The sequence below is a fragment of the Pseudopipra pipra genome, chromosome 6, assembly GCF_036250125.1.
Source record: "Pseudopipra pipra isolate bDixPip1 chromosome 6, bDixPip1.hap1, whole genome shotgun sequence".
NCBI classification, from domain to species: domain Eukaryota; kingdom Metazoa; phylum Chordata; class Aves; order Passeriformes; family Pipridae; genus Pseudopipra; species Pseudopipra pipra.
Window position 1 is genome coordinate 62,336,038 of NC_087554.1, and position 23,898 is coordinate 62,359,935.

Genomic DNA, 23,898 nt, shown 5'->3' on the forward strand with positions numbered 1-23,898 from the left:
TCCAGTTCCATCCCACAACCCTGAAGGTATTTCCTACAACCACAAACCGTTTTAGCTCAGCCCGTGCCACAATGGCTCCCTTTTCCCCAAACACATCCCTAATGTGATTTAGTGTTTCCACCCTGCAGAAAGCACCTAATGCCTGAGAGGAGAGGGACTGCAGCATTCCAGCTCCCTCCCTGGGATGAAGGACATGCTGAACCACTTGCCCTCAAGTCCCTGAGGAGGCTGATAAGGAGGGAAGGAAAATCCACAGTTACGAAACCTCCACCCTAAACAAGCAGAGAGATGCAGGACAGGAGAAGGAAGCTGTGCCCAGGCTGGGTGCACAAGGACTCCCAAAGATGCCAAGGAGATGATTTAGGATCCCCCACACGAGCCAGCCAGCCTTGGGAGAGCCTGTCAAGAAGCAGCAGGGCTAAGAGAGGAGGGAAAACCACTGCACACGTCCCCCAGTTTTACAAGCTTTTTTCAACTGCTAAAATAGAAAAACCCTGAGCAAATTTAGCAAAACATGTCAACAAGTTCTGTGCTACAGCCCAGACACACATGTTCTCCTCAATAAGATGCATTCTTAGAAACCTTCTTTTGCAAAACCTGTTGGTGTTGGTGTGCCTTTTGTTTTCCTTTCTAGCTCCAAGTACTCACAAGCATCCTAGAGACTTAAAAAAAAAAAAGAAAGAACAGACATTTTTAGACTTAAACGCATGGAGAGGACTAAGAATGTGTCACCACGTGTCTGGGATAGATGTTAAATCCTCCAAAACCATATGCTGGAGATTGCTCCAACAAAAGAGACTGCGATGATAAAGAGAAGCCTTATGTTCAAGTACCCGTTAGTTGTGCAAGATTAGAAATTAGCTCACAATCCAATCCTTGTAAAAAGGCTTTAAAAGCACAGGATTTCTCCTTAACATGAAAGCAATGAACTGATAGCTACTCATTATTGAATTACTCATTCAGATTTAACAGCAGCACGAGCACAAAGCTTCTCATCTTCTGTGTCGCCCTGACAAACCACAGGGCCAAGGGCGAGAGCGTCACATCCAGGATGGCAAATATATCCCGTGGGATTCACATGTAAACCTCACTCCCAGAATCACAGAGGGGTTGGAAAAGACCTCTAAGATCATCAAGCCCAACCTCTGACCGATCACCACCTCGTCAAATAGACCCAGAGCACTGAGTGCCACGTCCAGTCGTTCCCTGGACGCCTCCAGGGACGGTGAACACCTCCAGGGATGAGTCCCACAGGGACCTGGGCTGCCCTGCTGGATCTGAGGTCAAGGATTTACTGTCCGATCAACGCAGCGCATCCCCAGGGCATGAGGAGTTTAATTATGGAAAAAATAGGCCACTCAGTAGAATCAGAAGGGAGAAAACAAGGTGTTATGTCCCCTTTGGACAAGAGGTTGCTGGTGATCTGACCCTCTCAGAAGACAGGATGAAATACAGAAATGCTTCAGGCCCACAACAAAACACATGCAATACCTACATGCAAAATGTACCTGCACACAAGCAGAACCCCAAAAGATGCCACAAAACCTACCAGGCACCCCAAAACTTCCGAGGAGCTGGGCAAGGCACCTCCACCAGCAGTGGCACGCTGCATCTCTGTGTCCCTCCACACAAGTGTGGCAAGAAACAGCCACACATTAAACAGCTCGTGCCGAAACTCGTGCTGATCAAACACACAGGAGGTGGGTGGACACCTCCATGTCCAAGATCAACGTGGCCAGACAAGCCATCCCCTGAAATAGCTCCTTCTCAGCCTCCTCCTCCTCCCAAACCTGGCTTTGGTTTCAGCTCCAGTTGTTCCCTCACTAATTGCTCCTCCTTAAATAGTCTCCCTTCCTCGGGAAGGAGTGACAGTGCCCCACGGGGTGACAGTGGGCTGCACGACCAGCAGGAAGCTAAAATAGACTTTCACCAAGATGAACACCCCGCTAGCAGCTGTGACACAGTGAAATGCAACCACCTGGAGGGTTAATGTAGGCATGGATTAATGTAGAGGCTGAAATTCATAAATAGACTGAACATTTCTTTTCTGCAGCGTATTCCCCGGAAAGGAGGAAGGTGGGAGCACCCACAAAACAAGGAATACACCACCCAGGCACAACAGTCGTGCATCAGGAAGGAATTCTTGGCTGTGAGGGTGGTGAGGCCCTGGCACAGGTTGCCCAGAGAAGCTGTGGCTGCCTCATCCCTGGAAGTGCCCAAGGCCAGGTTGGACAGGGCTTGGGGTAACCTGGGCTAGTGGAAGGTGTCCCTGCCCGTGGCAGGGGGTTGGAACAAGATGATCTTTAAGGTTCCTTCCAACCCAACCATCCTGTCATTCTCCATGTGCAGCATCAACACGTGTGAGGATACGGAAACAGGAAGGAAATAACGATATTCTTGTCACTTACCACCCAGTGCACAAAATTAGAGATTAATAAAGCAAATAAATCTGAGATGCATTTTTGGGGCAGAAAGCACCTTAAGGGACCGGAAGGAAGGTGCTTTGATACCCTAAATGAGCGTCATTGCACATATCTGAAGTCTTTGCAAGAGTTTTCAGGAGAGGTGGGTTTTGCAGTCTGGCTGTCTGCAAGCAAATGGTGCAGATTAAGGACTGAGCAACACTGCAAAACCAGCTCTGAACACTCCTGCCATCTGAACCTGGTGAATGGGAAAGAAAACTGACCTGGATATTGGGATTACCCTTGGAAAGCCCAACCTTTCCTCCCTATCCATCAGAAGTAACAGCAGTGGCTCCTTGCTGCGGAGCAAGCCAGGATTTAAATTTATTGCGTGGAACTACGAGAATCACACAGTTTGTGCTCAAGTTGTGGTTCACCACTGAAAAAATTCATCTTAGTGAAACCAGAGCGCTGGTGCAGCATCAGATACAGTTATCTCCAGAAGCTGCACCCTTATCTGGTTCCAACACACGGTTCCTCCACGGGATAGGAGGTGGTGGAACGTGATAAATGGTCAAACCATCCTTAGCAATGTGAAGGCATTGCATCTATAGAACACTGGCCTTGTGTAAGAGAGCAAACACACAGAGGGAAAAGCAGTTGGTGATATGAGGAAAAAAGGAGGGGGGGGAACCCCTACTTCCCTGACAGGATTTATTTTTAGGTGATGGTTGCTCAAGCCTGCTCGGGGAATCGGTGTGCCGGGAGGAGCTCCCGTGCAAGAGGACGAACGGTGACTCAGCAGGTAAGAGCTGTCAAAAACGTGTCCAAAATTGAAAGGGTAGGAAAAAAAATCATAAGGAAAAGCTATAAATACCTCGAGCAGTTTTGCTTCGTGCCCTGGGTGGATGCCTGTGGCTGCAGATGCTGCTCTGTGAAGCAAACTGGGGAACTCCGTCCCTATCCCGAGCACCCGTGGGGGGTTCCCTCCTCCAAAAGCAGGACCCCTGACCCCAGGAATCACTCTGGGATCTGTGTCTGCCCCAAACACAACATGCCAGGGGATCCCATCACGGCTGAATTTCAGCTATGATGCTAAAGACAGCCTTGCCCCTCAAGGCACACCCTGCTCCAGCCTTCATCCCCCTTTACACATCCCTCCGGAGAGGACGGGACCAGGATTTTTTAATGCACATTCAGACAAAAAACCCTCTTTTTTAAAAAAAAATTAAATAAAAGTCAAAAAGCCCAACCAACATGAAAGGCTGGATAAACACTCCTCCTTTCCCCAGCAGAAATTACAAAAATGCCTTTGAATTTGTTTTGGCAAGAAACAATGTTTTTTATGAAAGAGCTTCATTGAAAAGTCACAATTTGGAATGTATTCATCTATTCTACATTTTTTAAAAAGTTTTAATTACCACTTTAAGGGTATTTTGACATAGTTTATGGTTTGTTAGATTGTGCTGTGTGCTGCAAATGCCAAACACACCTTTTTGGAAGAGCCTTATTATTGTATTAATGCAAAATGTGGGGTTTGTGCTGCCGAGACTCGTGTCGGCAATTGAAAAATAATAAATTAATTCCATTTGGAGAAAACGCTGCCATTTATAACCCAGCAATTAAGAACAGATTTAATTTTAGATATCACTGCATTCTTCAGCTTACTGAGTTATTCAGCACCGACACTGGCACTACCAGTTTATGCTCAGTACTTTAAAAAAACAGACCCAGGCCAACTTCTCACCCCTTAAATTAGCAACGACAGACATGAAAAGTTAATGCTGTTTTCCTCTCTCCTGAAAGCTGCAACATACGGATTTTGCAGGGGGAAAAAAAAAAGCAAGGAAATGCTGGGATTTCTGCTACAACAGGCCAAATTCTATCAGCCAGAGGCACATAAGGAGTTAACAAAAAACCCCAAACCTCAATGGAGTGAGGCAGAGCTGACTGTGTTTGCAAACCAGGGTGTGCAGACATTTGGAGGGAGAGGGAAGCAGCCCGAATCCTGGCTCTGGAGGGATTCCCACAGCCCAGTCTCCCTCCCCAAGGCCAGGCAGTCGGGCAGCAGGTAGGAGATGGAGAAAGGAAAATGCTTTTTATTTGGCCGTGGCTCTGGCAGCAGGAAGGTGATGCCCAGGGAGGTCTGGTGCTGCGGGCAGGGCTCCAGCTGGCACCGGGGGGATGGGAGGTTTGATGGCTGCATCCCACACAGGGAAGAGGCGGAGCAGTCCAGGGACCAGCACCCGCATCCTGGGGGTGACAGGGCACCAGAGCTGCAAGACTGGTGGGAAATGGGATGTGTCCTCAGCATCTCCCCTTGGGCACAGGGCATAAAACACTCACTGTGATCACCAGCAACCTCTACATGTGAAAATAGGCCCTGAGGCCAAGGAAAGGGAAGGTAAACAGGAGCAAGGCCATGGGAACTCCCCTTTCCCCACCCCAGCTCCCGGCCACCCCCAGCAGCAGGAGACCACAATGTAGGGAAAGAAGGGACACACTGGGGCTGTGGCAGCAGGACAGACCTGGAAAGCAAAACTAACACCTGAGGAAAGGGACAAGGAGTGAAATGGTTCTGTAATGAAGGCAAGTGGAGGGCCCTGGGCATCCCCTGCAGCACTGAGGTGACACGGTGACAGCGATTTGCTGTTGTCACAGCAGCACAGGACAGGCTGGGGGATCCCCAGGGGTGGCAGGACCAAAGCAAGGTGTGTTCTGGCCACAGGAATGCTGTGGGATGGCTGCAGGAGAAGCAGGATGATGCTCTGGGCATCATCCAGGTGCCAGAACAGGCAGCACACCCAGAGCAGTGTGAAAATAGCCCGGTTTGGGGGTTTTTTGACATCAAGATGATAAAGACAACACTCACCACAATAACAATGCAACAAAAAGGTTTTGAAAACAGCAAAGGGGTCACCCCTGAAAGCCCTGCACCTGGGGGTCCCAAAGTCCAGGGTGGAGTGGCAGGACTCACACAGACCAACTCAGACCCTGGGAGCAAAGCTCTCAGCTCCCTTGGAACCCTGCCACAGGTAAACATGGATGTGTTTTGAACAGAACCACGGGATGAGGACCCAAAACCCAGCACCCTCAGAGGGGTTTGCCAGCCCCTGAATGATCCAAGGGCACCTTCATCACGCTGTCACCTGCCCTCCTGGGGCACATGTGAAAGCAAGCTAAACTGAAATGAACCTTGGCTTTTACAGGGCTCCCCCTCTTCCTTGTACAAAAAATGGAAAAAAAAAATCCCCAAGCACGCATTTTTATTTACCAAGGTTCCAGCAGTCTCATTTCCCACTACACCCCTCTCCAAGGCAGGAGTACTGCTGCACTAATTGTAAGTCTATGGAGAAACAGGCTTCCCTCTGCTTTCACACTGGAATTAGTTACGCTCAGCCTGACCTTGCATTATTTTGAAGCTCTGCAACATTAAAAGAAAATTAGAGTGACTTGTTAAATCCTTTAAAAGGTAAAACAACCCTATTGCTCCAAGTTCCCATACAAAAAGAAACACCAAACCCAAACCCAAAACGAGCTCTTAAATCACAACTTAGGGCTTTAATGTGGTGGGATTTAGTCTTATATTTTAAATTCATTCCTTTTTTTTGTTCATCTGAACAATCACAGCGGCTTTAATGAGCTCTCCCTGTGAAAACTCCCAACTACAAAGGATCACATTTGCTCGTGTTCCAGAGCTCCACACACCTCGAAAGGAAATCCTAACGCATCGCGTGCTTCTTAGCAGCCAGATTACCAGCTTTTAATCCTCTCTGCCAGATGCATTTTTAATCTTTTTGTGTGTAATAAAGCAAATTAGTGTAATTGTATGGGCAAACCGAACCAAAATACGCACATCAGATTAAAAAAAAAAGCCGAATTTGGTTGTGTTTTGAAGATCTGGCAAGGAAGGAACGGAGTTGGGGGTGAATTCAGCTCTGCAGGCATTGCCAGAGGAAGAAGTTGCTGCACGGTGAGTGAGGAGCTTCATCACCCTTCAGCCACAAGTCACAGGCTCCCATTCCTCCTCCAAGTCCCCCACAAGGCACCACACCAGCCCTTGGATGAGCAATCACAGGATAGTTTGGGTTGGAAGGGACCTTAAAGATCATCCAGTTCCACCCCCTGCCATGGGCAGGGACACCTTCCACTAGCCCAGGTTACTCCAAGCCCCATCCAACCTGGCCTTGGACACTTGCAGGGATGGGGCAGCCACAGCTTCTCTGGGCTGGGTGTGCCAGCTGTGACCCCCACAGCCCTCGGGAGCGAGGAACAGCCCCAGCAGCCCCACAGAGGAACCTCGACAGCAAGAAACATTCTCTGAGGTGGCTCTCAGCATCCCCCTCCAAGGGACAGTACAGAACTGGCCTGGGACAGGGGTGGAGACACCTGGTCCAGGCCACTGGCTGTAAGAGGACAGGTTATGTCCCTGCAAGCTCACGAGGAGTTCTGTGCCACAGAACCAGCTGATGACCAAAAGGCCGATTTCCAAGATGTGCAAACAGCATCAAACCCGTAAATCTGCCAAAATCAGGGGCTTTACACCAGCAAGGAGTCAGATCTCAGCGGTCTGTGGGACAGCAGGGCGTCCTAAGCCTCCACAGGCCTGGGCTCCCAGCCTCTCCTGTGGCAGGATCCCTGGTTATCACACACTGAGATTACTGACTGCTCAGGGTAGAGGGGGAAAATACCAACTATTTCCATTTTAAAAACAGAAAACAACTGAACATCAACGCTGACATCCAGTTTGGCTTCAGGAGGGATTTAAAGAACTTGGGCTTCTTCGTTCCCTAATCCCACACCATGCTTCCCTACTACCAACCAGGATCCACTTCTAACAATGCAAAAGCATCTGCCCACATTTTTGCAATTATTCCAGACCCGGCAGAGAGCACCCTCCCCTTTCTGTAGGGTTAATCTAAAGAACAGTTGCCAAAATGCTGGGAACACAGTCAAACAATAGCTCCTCTGATGAAATTCCTCCACTCCATAGAGAAACCAGTATCCTCCAGCTGCTGTGGTTTGTCCAGAGAGATCTCCGAGTGTTTACCCGCTCCCATAAATAAAAAGGGGAAAAAAAAAAAAAGATGACAAACTGAAAGATTCGAGTGCAGCTTGCAAAAAAAAAAAAAAAAAAAGCCTGCAGAGCCCCTGCCATGTAACCACAACACACGTTTTACTAATGCAACATTTGCCTTGTGTGAAATACAAACCCGGGGCAGCAGTGGAGGGAGGGAAACGCCGGCCACCTGTCCCGGGGACAGAGCCTCGCTATACTTATCGGCACAGAGACCACTTCCAGCAGCCCCATCCCCTTAAATCCTCCTTCTCAGTGGAATCTCTGATCAGTCATTTATAAAAGCCAGGAAGCCAGGCTGGACAGCTGAGTTACAGCAGCTATTATCCACGTATGCCTGAATTCCAGCAGACACCTTTATTTATAAAGGCTCTCTGGCTGACCGGGATTTGACACCGGCTACAAAAAGCACTCAGCATCCAACTGGCTGCTCCAGAAGAATGTGAGGAGAGGTTGGTGAGCACAGGCCAAGCTGACACCTTTACACAGATTCCCTGCTGCTGCCATGACTTGGAATAGAGCAGGTTTAAGTAACTGAATTCCTGAGCAGACACACAGAGTTGCACACCTTTGCCTCTTCTGCTACAGGTTCAAGTGGATTGTTTTCCCACTACCCCTAATTCTAACAGAATATTTAGAGTATTTTATGTTTCATATATGTTCACATTTTTCATGTGTGTTCTAATGGAATATTTAGAGTATTTTATGTTTCATCAGGCCTATTCCCTCTCATTTTAGACTTCCTGGGTCTGCACTTTCTTGCTTGTCAACCTTTAGGCTTGCCCTGACCTGAGAGCTGTGAACCTGGACACACTTTCCATGAAACTTAGGAAAACCCACAACTCACAGTTAATACAAGTGCAAGGGGATGGGGAGGGAGAAGGTGGTAAGAAAAATCAGTTGCTCACAGTTGGTTTTCTGTAGCTCCAACAGTCTCAGTGGCAACCCCTGCGAACAGAAGGTGACCAAGCGCACGGCAGAAGTGTGAATTCCGCTTTAAACGGACAGAATTCCCAGGAGCAGCACGTGCAAACACAGCCTGCAGGGCTCAGCTGGGCCAAAGGAGGCTGGGATTACCTGTGGGCTCACATCACACTCCTTACTCTGTTATAATAACCTGAAACAGGAGCTGGCACCTCTGCTGGGCACAGAGCTGGGATCCAGCTCCCCATGGGGCTCCAACGGAGCCTGCCAGCACGGTGATGGTAAGGAAGGGACTTCCTTGCCTGGTTCCTCATTTCTTAAGCAAGGACCATCAAAAGCATCCTCCTTTGACTTTCAAAAGCAGCCCCGTTCAGCCTGGAGAAGAGAAGGCTCTGGGGAGACCTTGGAACCCCTTTCAGTACATAAAAGGGCTCCAAGAGAGCTGGAGAAGAACTTTGAATAAGGGCAGAAAAAGGAGGAATGGCTTCATGCTGTCAGAGAGCAGGGTTAGATTGGATATCAGGGAGAAATCCTTCACTGTGAGGGTGGTGAGACCCTGGCATTGCCCAGAGAAGCTGTGGCTGCCCCATCCCTGGAAGTGTTCAAGGCCAGGCTGGACAGGGCTTGGAGCAACCTGGGATAGTGGAAGGTGTCCCTGCCCATGGCAGAGGGTTTGGAACAAGGTGAGGTTTAAGGTCCCTCCCAACTCAAACTGTTCTGGGAGTCTATGATCCTTCCTGCTCCCAGCACCCTCTCCCATAGCACCCACCCCTGCCACCACACCCAAACCTGTGGTGCTGGATGAAACAGCACAGGACTGAGCCCCAGCACAACTCTCCAGCTAAAATTCCCCACAGATGATGAAAATCTGGGGGCTGAGAGCAAACAGGAGCAGCCAAGGGACCTCGGGCAGCCCTCACAGCACAACCTGAAGCTCCAGGGAGGTTTCCCAGTTTCCCTTGAGGGGCTGCCAGATGAGATCCCCACAGGCCACCCTGAAGCCTCCAGCAGCAGCATCAGGAAGGAGCTGTGTCCGTGTGCTGCTGAGTAAGTTGTTATGGTTACTGAAGGGTTTGCTGGGCTTTTTTTCCCCTCCTCTTTTAAAAAGAACTCTTATCAGTTTAACATAATACCACCAGTCAATAACAATTCTTATCTTAAAAGGTCACTCAGGTAGTTATAACTCAACATTTCATCTATGTTTGCATTATCTGGAGGGAAACAGCCTGGAGACTTTGTATTTTTATTTTAATAATCCACTTCTTTGGAACAGTGAGATTTAGGAAAAAAAAAAACCCCTACCCAGAACCAAGTTGACCCTGTGGCAATTTGAGCACACCAGGGAACAGACAGAAAAAAGGTAGAAAAATCACATTGATGTTTGCTGCCATCAGAAACAGGAGGAATATCCCCACAGGAAAGCTATGAAAAGCAGGGAAATGCATGGATGCAGACCACAGCTGCTGCAGAAACACCATGTCCTGCTTGCAAACATCAGATCAGGCAAGTTTCTCCATGACAAAAATTGTGGGTTTTTTCCTCCACATTTCTTTCCCCATTTTCTTCCCTCACTTCTCCTTGCAGCTGGAGGACAGAGAGAAGGGGTCGACACAAGAAAACCAATGACAAGAAGAACTGATCTGTGATGTTCAGGGTTAAAAACACAGTAAGCAAGAAGAAAATGCAGTGGGGCATGGAAAGTGGGTTTTAAAATGCTTCCAGCTAAACCTGGTCAAACCCTGTTTTATCCACCCACTGAATTTCTTCTTATAACTACAATTAAAACTCCAAACACAACATGTGCCCATTCCCCACCAGGCAAGGAGCAGGAGAACTAACTGCTTAAAAGGCAGGTTTGTAGCTTGTCTGAAATTAGTTTTATCAAAAAAAAAAAAAAAAAAGAAAAAGAGCAATCTGGAATTAATTACTTGTGAGGATCAGTAACAGAGGAGAAGCTTTTTAAAGCACTCTGTGCGTCTACTCCAGGGCTGCCTCGCTCAAGAGCGAAGAGCGGAGCGGAGCTGCTGAATCCTGCAGATGACAGTCACAATATTAACATTATTTTAAGTAAAATAACATCTTCAGGCATGATAGCTCAACCAGCTGGGCCACATCCAGCTCCTGCAAATAACAGGGAAGGCTTGCAGGGGCCGTGGGGGAAGCTGGCTCAGCCCCTGGTGCAGCAGAGCCGTCAGTACCAGCCATCCATGTCTCCCATCACGGACAGTCCCAGGCTCACAACGTGGAATGACCACGAGTTTGTTCAAGGACAACACCCAGGGATTATTTTTACAGGATACAAGAAAGTTTTAGCACTGCAAAGGCCCTGAGAAGGGCAGTCATGATTAACAGCAGAGAAATATATGGTTTACACCTTGGGTTCAAGAAGATCACTGAAGTCTACAGAGTCATCCCTCCTCCAGACAGGAGCAGGAAGCCTCAGGTGAGGTGCTGCACCACACACCTGCACGGCCCTGCATGCACAGAGCCCTCCGGAAAAAAACATGCTAAAATTCAGGCACCTTCACCAAAACCCCTGATATGGCCCTGCCATGGAGTCACCTGCTGCAAACACTCAAATAAAACCACACACTGTGAGCCAGGCATCAGACACGTGAGCCTGCGCTGGGAAATCACTGCATTCCACCTCCTCTTGCCTTAGCCAGACGTGTTTGTCTCCAGCATGGAAAGATCACTAGAAGAAGGTAGAAGGAGACAAGGCACCTGTCAGTACAAAGCAAACTGGGTTTCTGCCTCCTCACCCTGACCAGGCTCGTTTTCTGCTCCTTACCCACACTCTGAGTTGCACGGCCCTCACGCTTTGGGTGAGACCATCCCAAGCCCTCTGCTCTGTGAGAGAAAATCCAGCTTGGAATCCCCTCCATGCCAGAAACACAACTCCCTCTGCCTGCAAAACCCCCTTCCAAAGAAAAGCCAGCAACACCTTCTCCAACAGAGAAACAATTCCAACCTTGTTTTAAGGAGATCCTGCCCTTCCACTTAACGCATCTGCTGCGGAAGAGGAAGTCAGGAACGGATCTGCTCGCTCCAACCTCAACTTCATTTGTGATTCCTGGGCCAAGATGGAAAGCCACTGGCTTGGCTGTTTGCCACCGCCAAACTCACGCTCAGACACGACCTCTGCAAATCTCTGGGTCTCCTTCTTAGGACCAGAGCCCTGGAGAGTTACACATATTGTTTTTTTAAGGAAAAAGGATGAGCATGCAAGCCTGTGGATCCCTTGCATCAGACCTGCAACCTCTTTTAGATCCCCCAGCGGCTCTTGCGTAACCCAGAGTTAGTAAAAAAGTAATGGTCTTGTTTACTCAGGGAAAATACAAAATACAAAGGGCACGTGCACACGCACAGTTCACGTGAGGGTTCGTCCCACCACCCTTGGGGGGTTTCTGCAGACAAAAAGGATTTCAAACACCACGACCTGTGCTTTGGGTGGGCCCTGCGCGCGCTTGGCACCGCGCGAGGAGTGGGGAGGAGACCGGGGCGACCAGGTGGGACCCCCAAAACAGTACAGCAGGACAATACAGCAGCTCCTCCTTCCTCTGAGGGATCCAACCCCGAGGAGCTGCGGGCTCCGATCTCGGGGTTTGGATGCAGTGGCAGTGCAAGGGGTGCCCTTTCTCCCAGCAGTTATCTGTGGTAACACTAGACACGAGCACGATGCTGGAGCGCTAAAGCACTGACGGGTGCACCTTAAAATAAAGCCAGTGTTCACATCGATTACTATTTCAGTTACCCCGACTGCAAACACAGCTCCCAGCTTGGTAAAGAATGGCTTTCGTGGGCCACAAATTAAATAAAGGCGGTTTTTTTTGATGGAACATGAGAAAAAGAAAGGGCAGAGCTTGAGAAATTGTAAGGAGGTGGGAATTCGCACCGCGACCCGCAGAATCCTTCATCAACTCCTTCAGGGAAACGGCAGGAAAATTTGGCTGACTGCAGCATCAACTGGCCCAAATGTAGATGTAAAACACAAAATGGTGGGACAGGCACACAGCTCTGCTCAGATGCTGAGGTCTGACACGCCAAAGGATGCAACTGTGCAGGGGATCAGCCCAGGCTACGAGCGGAGCGCTTTCCACACTCATCCATTTAATCTCGTTTGCAGATAAGTGTATTCACAAACTAGATTATTTTAATTGATGGCTCTACAGCTGGTTCCTGTTCAGCTCTAGAGCTAAAGCTGTCCTCAACCTCTCCCATCATGGGTTGAGGACGGTGATGCCTCGTGCAGTTCCTCCCCTTCAGTGCAGTTCCTCCTCCCTGCACCCGCCGTGGTGGGACAGAATTTCAGATCCACTGCTTTTCCAAGCACAAGTATGAGACACCTGTACAGAAGGGAAGCACTTGGGTAGGAGTCAAGGGAGAACAAGCCAGGCCAGGCAAAGAATTCCAGCTCAGGTCTGTGACGATGCATGACATGCTTCCCTGCATCTTCCACGTGCACTTCAACAGTGGGATATTTCCCAAATGAAGTCAGTAGGGAAATTAAGCCTGACATCAGGCCCCTCACTGAGCCATGAATTACCTGACAAAATGGTTAAATGGACACTGCAAAGTATGGAAAAGTCTCTCTGGGAGAAAGCAGCCCATCTGTGGCCAACTCTCTCGCACCAGTGATGCACCAGACAGCAAACCAGACTGTTCCCATTCGTTAATTTTTTCCTTCCCATTTTAGGCATTACTACCCAAAAATGTTCCCCCAGGCAAGTGCTGCCACCCCCCACCCAAACAACCTGGCCCTTGTTAGCCCTGCCCATGGAAGAGACCTTGCCATTTGTGCTCCCAGTGCTCTGGAAGCGAGCCACAGGGAGCATCTTCCTCCTGCTCTGACTGCAAGGGACACGTGCCAGGAACCACGAGGGAAGGAGTATTTAAGCAAACAGGAGAAAATACCAAAGAGTGAAGTGCAAGCCCAAAAGAGTCTCCTCTAGGTCCCAGCATCAGGGTGAGGGGGACAGCAAAGGGAAGCCTTTGTCATGCCATGCCACAGACCTACTTCCAGCCAAGGACTGACACAAGCCAAATGTTGGCCTGTGGTGCTTCCCAGAGCCACTCTGAAAAATATCCTTAAAAATAAAAATATCTTTGAACTGCAAGAGAATACTGAGTGTGCAGTGCTGGCTAACACTGCCCTGTACCTCTGTACCCCTCCCCTTGCTCCTCTCCAAAAAGCCCAGCACAGACAGGTTTTACCCCCAAGTTTGCAAACAAAACCTGGCAGCAGCTCAAGCACCAGCACACAGATTGAAAGAAGTCAGTGTCCAACAGCTCAGCAGACCTGAGGTTGCAGAGCTCAGCAGCCCAGGTTGCCCAGAGAAGCTGTGGCTGCCCATCCCTGGAAGTGTTCAAGGCCAGGCTGGACGGGGCTTGGAGCAACCTGGTCTGGTGGAAGGTGTCCCTGCCCATGGCAGGGGGTTGGAACTGGATGAACTTTAAGGTCCCTTCCAACCCAAACTGTTCTGAGATTCTATATTCTCTTCATTTAGGAGTTCCAGCTCCTGGTTTTTAATAGGCAGAGTTGCTCACACCCCTCTCTGGGCAGAGACAACTGTGTGGAAGGACCACACAATGCCTTGCACTCAGAACTTCCTTTCACCCCCATTGAACATGGGCTTAGCTCCCGGCCCCATCCTCCTCCTGGGACACCTCCTTGGCTCTTCCAGTCCCTCCTTGGGACAGCCCAGCGACACCCTCACACAGCCCAAGGGCACTTAAACCAGAGCTCAGCACTGCAATGCAACTACAAGCCAAGAAAAATTAAAAAAAGAAAAAGGAAAACACCCTCAAACTGGGCACTGGGATAATTTTCCATCAGTGGGGGGTCACTGGGGGCAAACTGCAAAATTTGCAAGGTGGAAGGGTAGCAGCTTCTGATGGGCTGGGAGACTGTCTGTGACCAGGGTAGCAGCAACAGCTCTATGGCTGGAGCCACAGGGACCTAAGGATATAAGAAGCAAGGTCTGCAGGAACATGTAATACCTTTTAATAGACCAGCTCGTACAGTTTGGGAAAAAAAAAACCTCCACAACCACACAAGCCTTCCTTTGAGCTGCTGCACCTTTGTGCCTGGCCATTTTTTCCAGCTGCATCACTTGGTCTATTAAAAGACATTACGGCTCCCTGCAACCCTCATCTCTTCCTCAGGCCAGTCCTCCCTTCCCAGGATGAGGAATCTGGGTCATCCCAATGCTCCCATTGTGACACCTGACAGCCTGCTGAAGTGAAATAAAGATTTTGGCCCTAACACGTGGAGGAGCAGTTAATGTCCCGTGCACAGGGCAGGGAAAGCTTGTGGTCCTTCAAGGCCAGGAGTTTAAAGCCGCCGCTCTTCCTTTGGTGCAGGTGGGTGTCTGGATGCCTGGATGACCCTCAGGAGCCTTTGGGCACCTCTGTTGACCAGCAGAGAGCACAGGAGTGAGGAAAGCAGGGCTGGTGGGATGGGATGTGGGACTACTTTGGAAAAAAAAAAAACAACCAGTCACACCTCTGGCCATCCCAGAGAGGGGATACCCAAGTAGACAAAAGCAGAAGCACATCCTGCATTCCGCGCCCAAAGCCTACAGACCACTTTTCATGGATACAGCCTTCCCTATCTGCTCACTGGGTCTGTATCCCATACCAAGCATCTCTCAGTGCCTCAGGAAGAGCACAGGTCCCTTTCCCACAAGGCACAGAATGCTCCTGCCTGACCTTTACCGGCGGCTCCAAGGAGGTCGCCGCGTCCTGACGGCTCCGAGCAGCTGGGGCTGGAGCTGCCCAGCAAGGCCAGGCTGGAAGGAAGGAAGGAAGTTATAGCAGGCTTTTAAATAGTGCTATGCAATACCTGAAACTTCTATTTCTGTGCACAGATAATATGGTTTCCATATTCTCCCCCGTGCCCTGCAGGCCAAGCCATTCAGGCTCAAACTGAACCAGCAATAACCCACATTCTTCACCAGTTAAACCATTAAAGCTTGTTGAGGCCTCCGTGTAGGACAACCCCAAGATGTGCCTTTCACCAATGAAGAAACGTACAGATTTCCTTCTGTGTTGGCTTCCCACTTCTGTTTTCCTTTTATAATCAAGCAATGCCTTTAAATATTAAAAAGGCCACAGGTGGAAGGTGGTCTCACAGCCACCTGGGCAGCCCCCCCACCACATGCAGTCACCACACTGGTCTGCTCCCAGACACCGGTGCAGTTTTCTGCAGGATGTCTTGCAGGCATCTTTCATCTGAGGTGGGCAACATGGTTCTACCCATGCTTGAGCAGGAATCCAAAGAACCACAGAAGCAGGAGGCTCCTCAGGGCTTTCTGAGGGTCGTACACAGCAGAACCACGCCGGGTTTGCAGCCCTAACAAGGAGAGCTCGGCTGTGATTATGAAAACACCTTCACAACTGGAGAAAAACCAAGATAGAACTCCTTCAAACTAAATGTACCTGCTTCTCCACAGCAATTAACTAGTTAAAAAGAGTAATTTTTTTCTTCCTTGAGGTTTTCCCATCTCATCTGCCATATGGCAGACCTGTCACCAGGCAAGAAACAAGCTGGACACCTTCACTGAGAGGAGTTTTCCTCTCCGCCTGCTCCACACACCTGAAAGCTCACGAGCTCCAGCCCCACCAGCCAGTGAGGATATCAAAGCTCTGCTCTCCCTTTGGGACCAACGCTGTTGGTGATGATATTGCCAAGGACGGTGTTCATCCACCACAGATCACAACAGCAGGGCTGCCACCTCTTCTGAATGACCATAAACTAGGAGTAATACTCCAGTTTTCCCACCTCCCCACAGGGCTGGGACAAGCAACAGGTCTCGCATGTACAAAACAACTCACTTCCCACGAGGACCCAGAGTAATTCCAACACTTGCTCCAGCACATCAGCCCAGCACGTTACATTCAGCCCGGCGCTGCTGAAGTCATGGTGACACCCCTTCCCAGACAATGGATTTCACCTGTGCCCCATGGAATGGGAACATCCCACACCTTACAGCCAACTCCTACAGCCCACTAGGGCTGTGCAACCCCATCACCCCACAGTCCCTTGTGCACCAGCACCACCGCGATCCCAACATCAACAGGGAGACCGGTGGGGCACCTACAAGCAGGGAGCCACCACTTCCAAGCCAGCAAACACCAGGAAAACATACCAGGAGCCACCTCAGGCCCCAGCCCGGGAGAGAATCGAGCCCAAATTAGTTATGCAAACACCAGGATTCAAAGAGTAACGAGTAGCACAGGGTTCGATGATGACGCTGCCGCTCAGAACTTGGTGTGATTCCACTGCCAGGCGAGTGACAAGCGCCAGACTGCAAAACAGGCACGGAACAGGAGCGACTTCAGGAATACAGGTGGTTTCATGAAGAAGGCAGTGCTAACACTGGAGACTATAAAGCCATTTCTTAACAGATCTTGCCTGCAAATCTCAGCTAACCTTCCCTCCACTGCAACAGGAGTGCCTGGAAAAGCACACGTCCTGCTCCACAGGATGCATGGATATGTCCATCCCATGGGAAAGCCTATGGGGGGGGGTGTTTGGTGAGACAGAGGCACTCAACAGACTCAGGTTTTGGCACGGGAGTTACAAACGCCCTGGAGGAGCAGCTCGTTTTTGGAAGGAACGTCAGGGAACGCTCAGGCAGCTCCACCAACGCACTGAGGGACAGGCAGGAGGCGGGATGCCAAGCTCCACGCGCAGGAGAAATCCTCGCGCCAAGCAAGGTCAACGGGATTACAGGGGCAAGCAGGGATTGCTCGCACGAGCAGAGATGGGAACGGCCCAACCCCTGGTCTGCACCCCGGCTCACCCCGAGGAAACGCCACCACACAGGCGGCCCTGCGTGACTCCGTATCCGGGAACACTTCAAACCCCTGTTTTCCTTCATAATTCGCCTTTCCTGACGTCAGGGTGCAAATCACCCCCCTCCGATCCCCTGACCGAGCGAGGGGACTGGGCTGCCACCAAAACCACGGTATGAATGAAAAGCTGCAATGCTGATAAAAACATAACATTAAAAATACACGGCTCGCACCGACTCGCAGAGGGAATCACGGCAAGGCTGTGCTGAGGCTGGCATGGGAGGCTGCAAATGTATCCTGGAGCAGCCCAGCCTGGAGAGCGTGTTCCCGCCAGGCCCCCCCCGGGGCCTCCCCACCCAAAGGGATGGATGAGGTTCATCCCTTCAGCTGTTTATAAAAGCAGCAGTATTGCGCCCAGACGCAGCATTCCTCCCTCTCATTCCTACAAGCTATATAAGGGAACGGCCAATTCCAGCCTGGCTCCCCCGTAGCCAGCCCCGATCCCTCTGCGCCGGAGCAGCCCCGGGCTCGGTTTCCTGCAGAAGGACTTAAATCCGTCCTCCTCGGTGGAACACGGCGCTGCGCTGGACCTTGTCATCAAATGGCAGCCCAGGCAGCTGCCAAACCCTGCCGGCTCGGTGCTCTAATAGGGAACAGCTGGAGAAGGACCCTGCATTCCTCCCGCCCCGTCCACACCGGGGGCTCTGTTCGGGATCCGGCCGCAAGATTTCCACCCACCACGGAACGCGGCCGCTCCCCGGCACCGCTTCCCCGCGCACAGCCCAAAACCCAAATCCCAATTCTCCCCCCCGGGGATTTTAAATCAAAGGCATGCTTTGCAACGCGCGGGGGTTGCTTCGCTTTTTTTTTTTTTTGGGTTGGGTGGGTTTTTTTTACGATTTGGGATTTTTTTTTTTTTTTTGAAGGGCTTGGAGGAACAGAACCACGCAACTAAAAGACACTAAAATACGTTTTGCCTTCCCTGCTCTGTCTCTGTGTTGCAAAAACTCTACTTTAAGCGACTTGCATCCCTGTTTACATCCCCCCCTCAGGAACACACACATCTGTAACAACCACCCCCCCCATAAATAAATAGAGGAGCACACGGCACGATTCGCCTGGCGCTTGTGCCATTTCCATCCTGCTCGAACTCCATTTACTTCCCGGGAGTTGAGCAACTTGTAATGGTGAATAAATAAAAGCAAAATACACTTTCCGTAGCCACGCACATTTTCTGTCCTGCACCCTCAGAAACCTAAAACAGCCCACTCGTATTTTCTTAGAGCTCTGCTGAAACACAAGAGGGGTATTCAGAGCTGCAGGGGAAAAAAAAAATGCGTCCAAACAGGATCTGAATGATGAAATAGGAATTGCCACATTTGGGGAAAAAAAAAATTAAAAAAAAAAATAGGATAACCCAGTTACCCAGACCTTTATACAACAACAGTTCGTCTGAGGTAGCGATGGGCTGCTTTTGCATGTTGCAGAGAGCAAATCAAGCCACGTTGTCCAAAAGAAGCCCAGAAAATCCAGACTCTACGTGACCTGACTTACTTATTTCACAGGAAACTGCATGGAAGGAGGAAGGGGGGGGACGCGGCGGGGAGAGGAAAAAAAAAAAAAAACCAACAAAAACCCACCAATCATTCATGCTACCGTAGTTACACCACGCCATGGAGCGGAGTAGTTTGCTGTGAAAAAACCAAACTGAAACAAGCCGAACCCCGTTTGGAAAATAAAACGTGAGGAGAGGAGAGGAGAGAAGCTGTTCCCGCAATCGAGCCGGGGAGCCCCCTCTCCCACACCGCACTCGTTTCTTGGGTGTATTTTTAACATTTTTCTCTAAATTTTGACGGCGTTTAGAGCACGGCTCGGGGAGGGTCTCGGCGAAACGCCACTCACCGGGGTTGTTGGCCTCCCCTTCGAGGATGTGGAGCTCGGTGCAGTCTGCCAGGGAATGCTCGAGGCAGAGCTGGAGGAAGCGAGCCTGGGTCCGGCTGACGCGTTTGAGCAGGGAGAGCAGCGCAACAGTCTGCTCGCACTCGTTCCAGCCCTTGAACCACCCGGCCAACACGCCGACCTGGTCTCGGAACATCATGGTGAGCCGGAGGGACAGCTCTGCGGGGAGAGAATAAATAACCGGGACAGCCTCCCTGCCCCCGGCGCCGCCGCCGCCACCGTGCTCGGGGCAGGGCTATTCACAATAAAAATAATAATAATAATAATAATAATAATAAAAATAATGGTGATTAAAAATAAAAAGGGGGAAAAAAAAAGAAAAAAAAAAAGAAGAATCTCCTCTGCGACGCTCGAAGGGCGGGTTTGGTTTCGGACGCAGCTCTCGGCCTGGGCTGGGGTTTTTATTTATTTTTTTTTTTTTTTGCTCCCTCTCTTCTGGCTTCGGTGCAGCGCTGGATTCCTGGAGGGAGGGAGAGCGAGGGAGGGAAGGAAGGAGGGAGGGAGACGGTGGGGCCAAAAAAAAAAAAAATTAAAAAAAAAATTTTTAAAAAGCCCAAAAAAAGGAAAACCCCAGCGTCAGGGCTGCCCCCTGCGAGGGGGCGGGAGGGGGGAGCGACCTCCTGCCGGCGGCGGCTTCACACCTGGAACAGAGAGAGAGGAGGGGGCGTCAGCGGGGCTGGGGGGGACGAGCGGGAGGAGGAGGAGGAGAGTGTGGAGGAAGGCTCGCCCGCAGCCCCGCTGCCTCCCTCCCACCCCTCACCCGCCTTCCCACACCCTCACCGCGATCCCCCCGCACCCGCCACCACCGCCCTGCGGGATCGGGGGTGTGCGGGGGGGAAACACCCGACACCCCCCTCACTGCAGTACAACACCACCGCCCCCCCCACACGCACAAAAGTTCCCCCCGCACCCCGTACACACTCCATAAAAACACACTCACCTGACTCACGCCGGCCCCGGGGATCGGGGGAGGAGGGGGCGGCGCGGCGTTCTGGGGTGGCCGTGCCATGTCCGTGGGATGAAGGGGGTGGGGGCGGGAGGGGGAAACGAGGGAAGGAGGCGGGAAAAAGGGAAGAAGTGGGAGAATGGGGGGTGGGGGGGCGCGCGCGCGCTCCGCGGCGCGAGACTGAGCCCGGCCGCGCGCCGAGCCCCCGCTCCCCTCATGCCGCTCATTTGCATACGGGTGACGTCATGCGGAGGTGGGCGGGGCCAGCCGCGCGCTGGGGGCGGGGGGGGGGGGGGCAGAGGGACGCGCGTCCCCCGTTCCCGTCCCACCTCCCGCCCCCGCCCCGCTCGCGGTCCCGCCACTCCCCCCGGAATTTTGGGTGCTCCCTCCGGCACGGGGAATGCTGGAAAACACACTACGGCCTCCCCCCCTCCCGCCACCCCGCCCCGCTCCACGTCCTGCGGATTTCCCGCTGGAGGAAACCACCCTCTAGCGGGCTGCGGGGTAATGGCAGGGGGGGATTTTTTCGGGAGGGGAAAAACCCTCCGCTTTGGGCTCTGGTGAAATGTGGCGCCGGGCAAAAATGGCAAATTTTAAAATGGTTATATTTTAAATTTTTAAATTATTATTATTTTTTTGCGGCGTTTGTTAAATATACATTTTAAATATACACCTCTAAGCACTGCGTGTGTAGAGAAGGACGGGATTTGTGTTTGGGGTTATCCATTTCCCCGGAGAGGGGACAGGATTTGTGTTTGGGGTTACCCATTTCCCACACATACTTTATTTCCCTTTCCCATTTCTCATTTATTTCCATTTATTTATTATTATTTTTCATTTTTTCATTTATTTTCATCTCATTAGAAAGGATGAAAGATACAGGTATATCCAAGAAGGCAAATGGAGAAAGAGAAATCCCTGTGCACAAGTGTTTGGAAGAACACACCAAAATGCTGAGCGGAATTGAACACTTTTTAAAGCATAAATAAAGGTATGAAGTGCTTTTATCTGTGGGCTTTTTATTTGGAATAAAAATGGTTGGTGGGGAATATCTGTCATTTCAAAGCCATTCCCTCTTGTCCTGTTCCTCCATGCCCTTGTCCAAATTCCCTTTCCAGCTCTCTTGGAGCCCCTTTAGGAATTTGTTTCCCAAAAGGGGCTGTGTGCTCTGGCGGGTGCTGGAGAAAGGAAAACTCTGTGTTTGTGCTCCCTTTGGCTGAAAAAGCAACACACCTGCCTGAATCTGTCCCTTTTGGGGGACAAATATTAGCAGGGAGACAAAGGCCGCCCAAATCCACTGGGAACACCCGGTCCTGTGTGCTGGAGCATCAATCCCACAGCAGGATGCCGAGCTGAGGATCACCAAGTGGGATCATCAAGCATAAATGGTCCATCTCACCACAGTTCTGAGTTTGCCTTTAGCTCTCAGTCTGTCTGGTGACTAATTAAACAAACAGGAGCGGAGTTCCCTGCCAACACACCCCGGCCATCTGTCTCATCCTATGGCTCCATCCTAACAAAAGCTCCATCAAAGAGCCCCTTTCCCCTCACCTAAGTGCTGACAGTCCTCCTGCTGTCCGGGTGTGCTGTGGGATGGCCCATGGAGCCATGGGGATACACCCTCTGTATGGGAATGAGGAGGGAGGCTCCTTCCACCGCCAGCACGATCGGCACCAGGGGCTCCAGGCAGAGCTCCACGCGCTCAAACGCTGCTAATTTAAGGGTTGCCAAGCTGGCTTTGCCAAAAAACGCCTCCCAGGTTCTGCATTTTGCACATCTAAAGTGATAAGGGCAGCGATCAGAAGGATATTTAGGGATGAAACATCAAATACATCCCCCTGCAAGGCTGGGAAGGTCGGCAGGAGACGGATCCCCCCACAACAGCAAGGGGTGGATGAACAAGAGTAACAGACTGAAGCCAGAGTCTGTCCTGTGCTCCAGGAGACACCAAGAGCCTGCCTGCTAATTAACCCCAAAATAATCACCCACCACTCAAGACCCCACGGCTCCTATTCCCCAGAGTGTCCCCGGGAAGCAGATGTGAAGGAGCAGAGGCTCTGACGTCACAGCACACGCCGGGATGTTTGGAGGTTTCTATGGTAATTAAAAAATAGATCTGTGACCCGTGGAAGAAATTCCTTGCTGCATTCCTTGCTTTGCAGGGTGTGTGCCCCTACAGATCCTTCCTAGCTGGAGGAAAATCTCCTTTCCTGACTGCAGTGGGGGGACTCACCAACACCCCCATGGCCAACTCTCTTCCCTGCAGATGGAGCATCCAGTGTGCAGACACTGTGCCCTGGGAGCAAAGACACCCCATGCACAAACACAAGGCACACCGAGTGGGAAAGCAGGATAACTCTATTTTATATGGTAATTCCTGTGGGACCTCGGGATCTTCGTGGATCCAGCTGGAGCATTTCTGCAGGGCTGCAAGTTTTGGGGTAAAAAGTGGAGGCTGTCTGTTGGCTGGGGCAGAGCTGATGTTGTACCAGGGTGGGTCATGGAATCACAGAATATCCTGTGTTGGAAAGGACCATCAATTCCAACTCCTGGCCCTGCCCAGGACACACCAACAATCCCACCCTGTCCCTGAGAGCATTGTCCAAACACTCCTTGAGCTCTGGCAGCCCTGGGGCCGTGCCCACTGCCCTGGGGAGCCTGTTCAGTGCCCAGCTACCCTCTGGGGGAAGAACCTTTTCGTAATATCCAGCTTAAACCTCCCCTGGCACCACTCCAGTGGTTCCCTCAGGTCCTGCCACTGGTCACAGAGAGCAGGGATCGGTGCTGCCCCTCTGCTTCCCCTTGAGAGGAAGCTGCACCCTCCATGAGGTCTCCCCTCAGCCTCCTCTTCTCCAGGGTTGGAACAGCAACATTTAGGCATCCTCTACATTTCTGTTTACCATTTCAGAGAGAAAACAAGAGGCCTGTGGTAACATTAGCCAAGCAGGTGGTCTAAGCAAATTAGAGAATCTTGACGATTCCCGAGTTCAAAGGAAGCCGTTGCTCATCCCCGTCAAAGCTATCTGATAACATATTTAGCTGGAGAAAGGATGAGTATATCCACCAGCACACAATGGCCCAGATTTCCTAGCTCATTAAACCCAAATATTAGTGAAAATATCATGGTAAGCAGGCTGAGATAATTAAACACAACATCCCTTCCATTTGTTCCTAAACACAGTGTGGGAATTGGCCACTGGGATGCTAATGATTTCCTTACATTGGGTGGTGAAGTGGAGCTTGTACAAAAAGCCCTGACAAAAACAAACAAGCAAAAAGAAATATAAGAAAATTAAAAATAAAAAGTAAATAATATAAACCTGTGTGGGTTTGTATTTCCAGACTGGAATGAGGCAGATGTTAAAAATCACAGAGTCCCAGAATGGTTTGGGTTGGAAGGGACCTCAAAGCCCAACTTATTCCATCCCCCTGCCATGGGCAGGGACACCTTCCACCAGACCAGGTTGCTCCAAGCCCTGTCCAACCTGGCCTTGAACACTTCCAGGGATGGGGCAGCCACAGCTTCTCTGGGCAACCTGTGCCAGGGCCTCACCACTCTCACAGGCAGGAATTTCTTCCCATTTTCTAATCTAATCTCATCTCCCCTCCTATAGTTTTAAACCTCTTCCCCTTGTCCTATCATCATCTGCCTGTGTAAGAAGTCACTCTCCCCAAACACAAAATTTGGATTTACACCCCTGTGCCCAGTCTGGGGGTTTGGGGTGACCTCGGGTCTGAATTCACCATGAGATCAGCAGCGATTCTCCAGGGTCTGTCCTGCCTGGGGCTGG

General features: G+C 50.8%; 1 protein-coding gene and 2 long non-coding RNA genes across 9 annotated transcripts in view; 2 read left to right on the forward strand and 1 right to left on the reverse strand.

Annotated features, from left to right (window-relative positions):
• Nucleotides 1-20,306, reverse strand: part of SAMD4A (sterile alpha motif domain containing 4A) — a 101,027-nt gene extending 80,721 nt beyond the window's left edge. For 2 of the 7 annotated variants that reach the window (XR_010431577.1, XM_064659588.1), the window contains exons 1-2: nucleotides 20,102-20,304; nucleotides 19,105-19,802 (exon numbers count right to left, since the gene is read on the reverse strand). Coding sequence is in view for 6 of the 7 variants with exons in the window: in XM_064659588.1 (XP_064515658.1) it covers nucleotides 19,105-19,300 (196 nt within the window). In the remaining variant the exon portion in view is untranslated. Of the gene's footprint in view, nucleotides 1-19,104; nucleotides 19,803-20,101 lie in introns of all 7 variants that reach the window. The other 5 variants (XM_064659589.1, XM_064659593.1, XM_064659591.1 and 2 more) reach the window with 5 other exon arrangements.
• A 74-nt stretch (nucleotides 20,307-20,380) lies between these two features.
• On the forward strand, nucleotides 20,381-21,114 carry LOC135416442 (uncharacterized). The gene is made up of 2 exons (XR_010431580.1): nucleotides 20,381-20,611; nucleotides 20,972-21,114. It is a non-coding gene; the product is annotated as an uncharacterized LOC135416442 (long non-coding RNA).
• A 1,018-nt stretch (nucleotides 21,115-22,132) lies between these two features.
• Nucleotides 22,133-23,225, forward strand: LOC135416441 (uncharacterized). The gene is made up of 2 exons (XR_010431579.1): nucleotides 22,133-22,477; nucleotides 23,016-23,225. It is a non-coding gene; the product is annotated as an uncharacterized LOC135416441 (long non-coding RNA).
• Nucleotides 23,226-23,898: the final 673 nt, after the last annotated feature.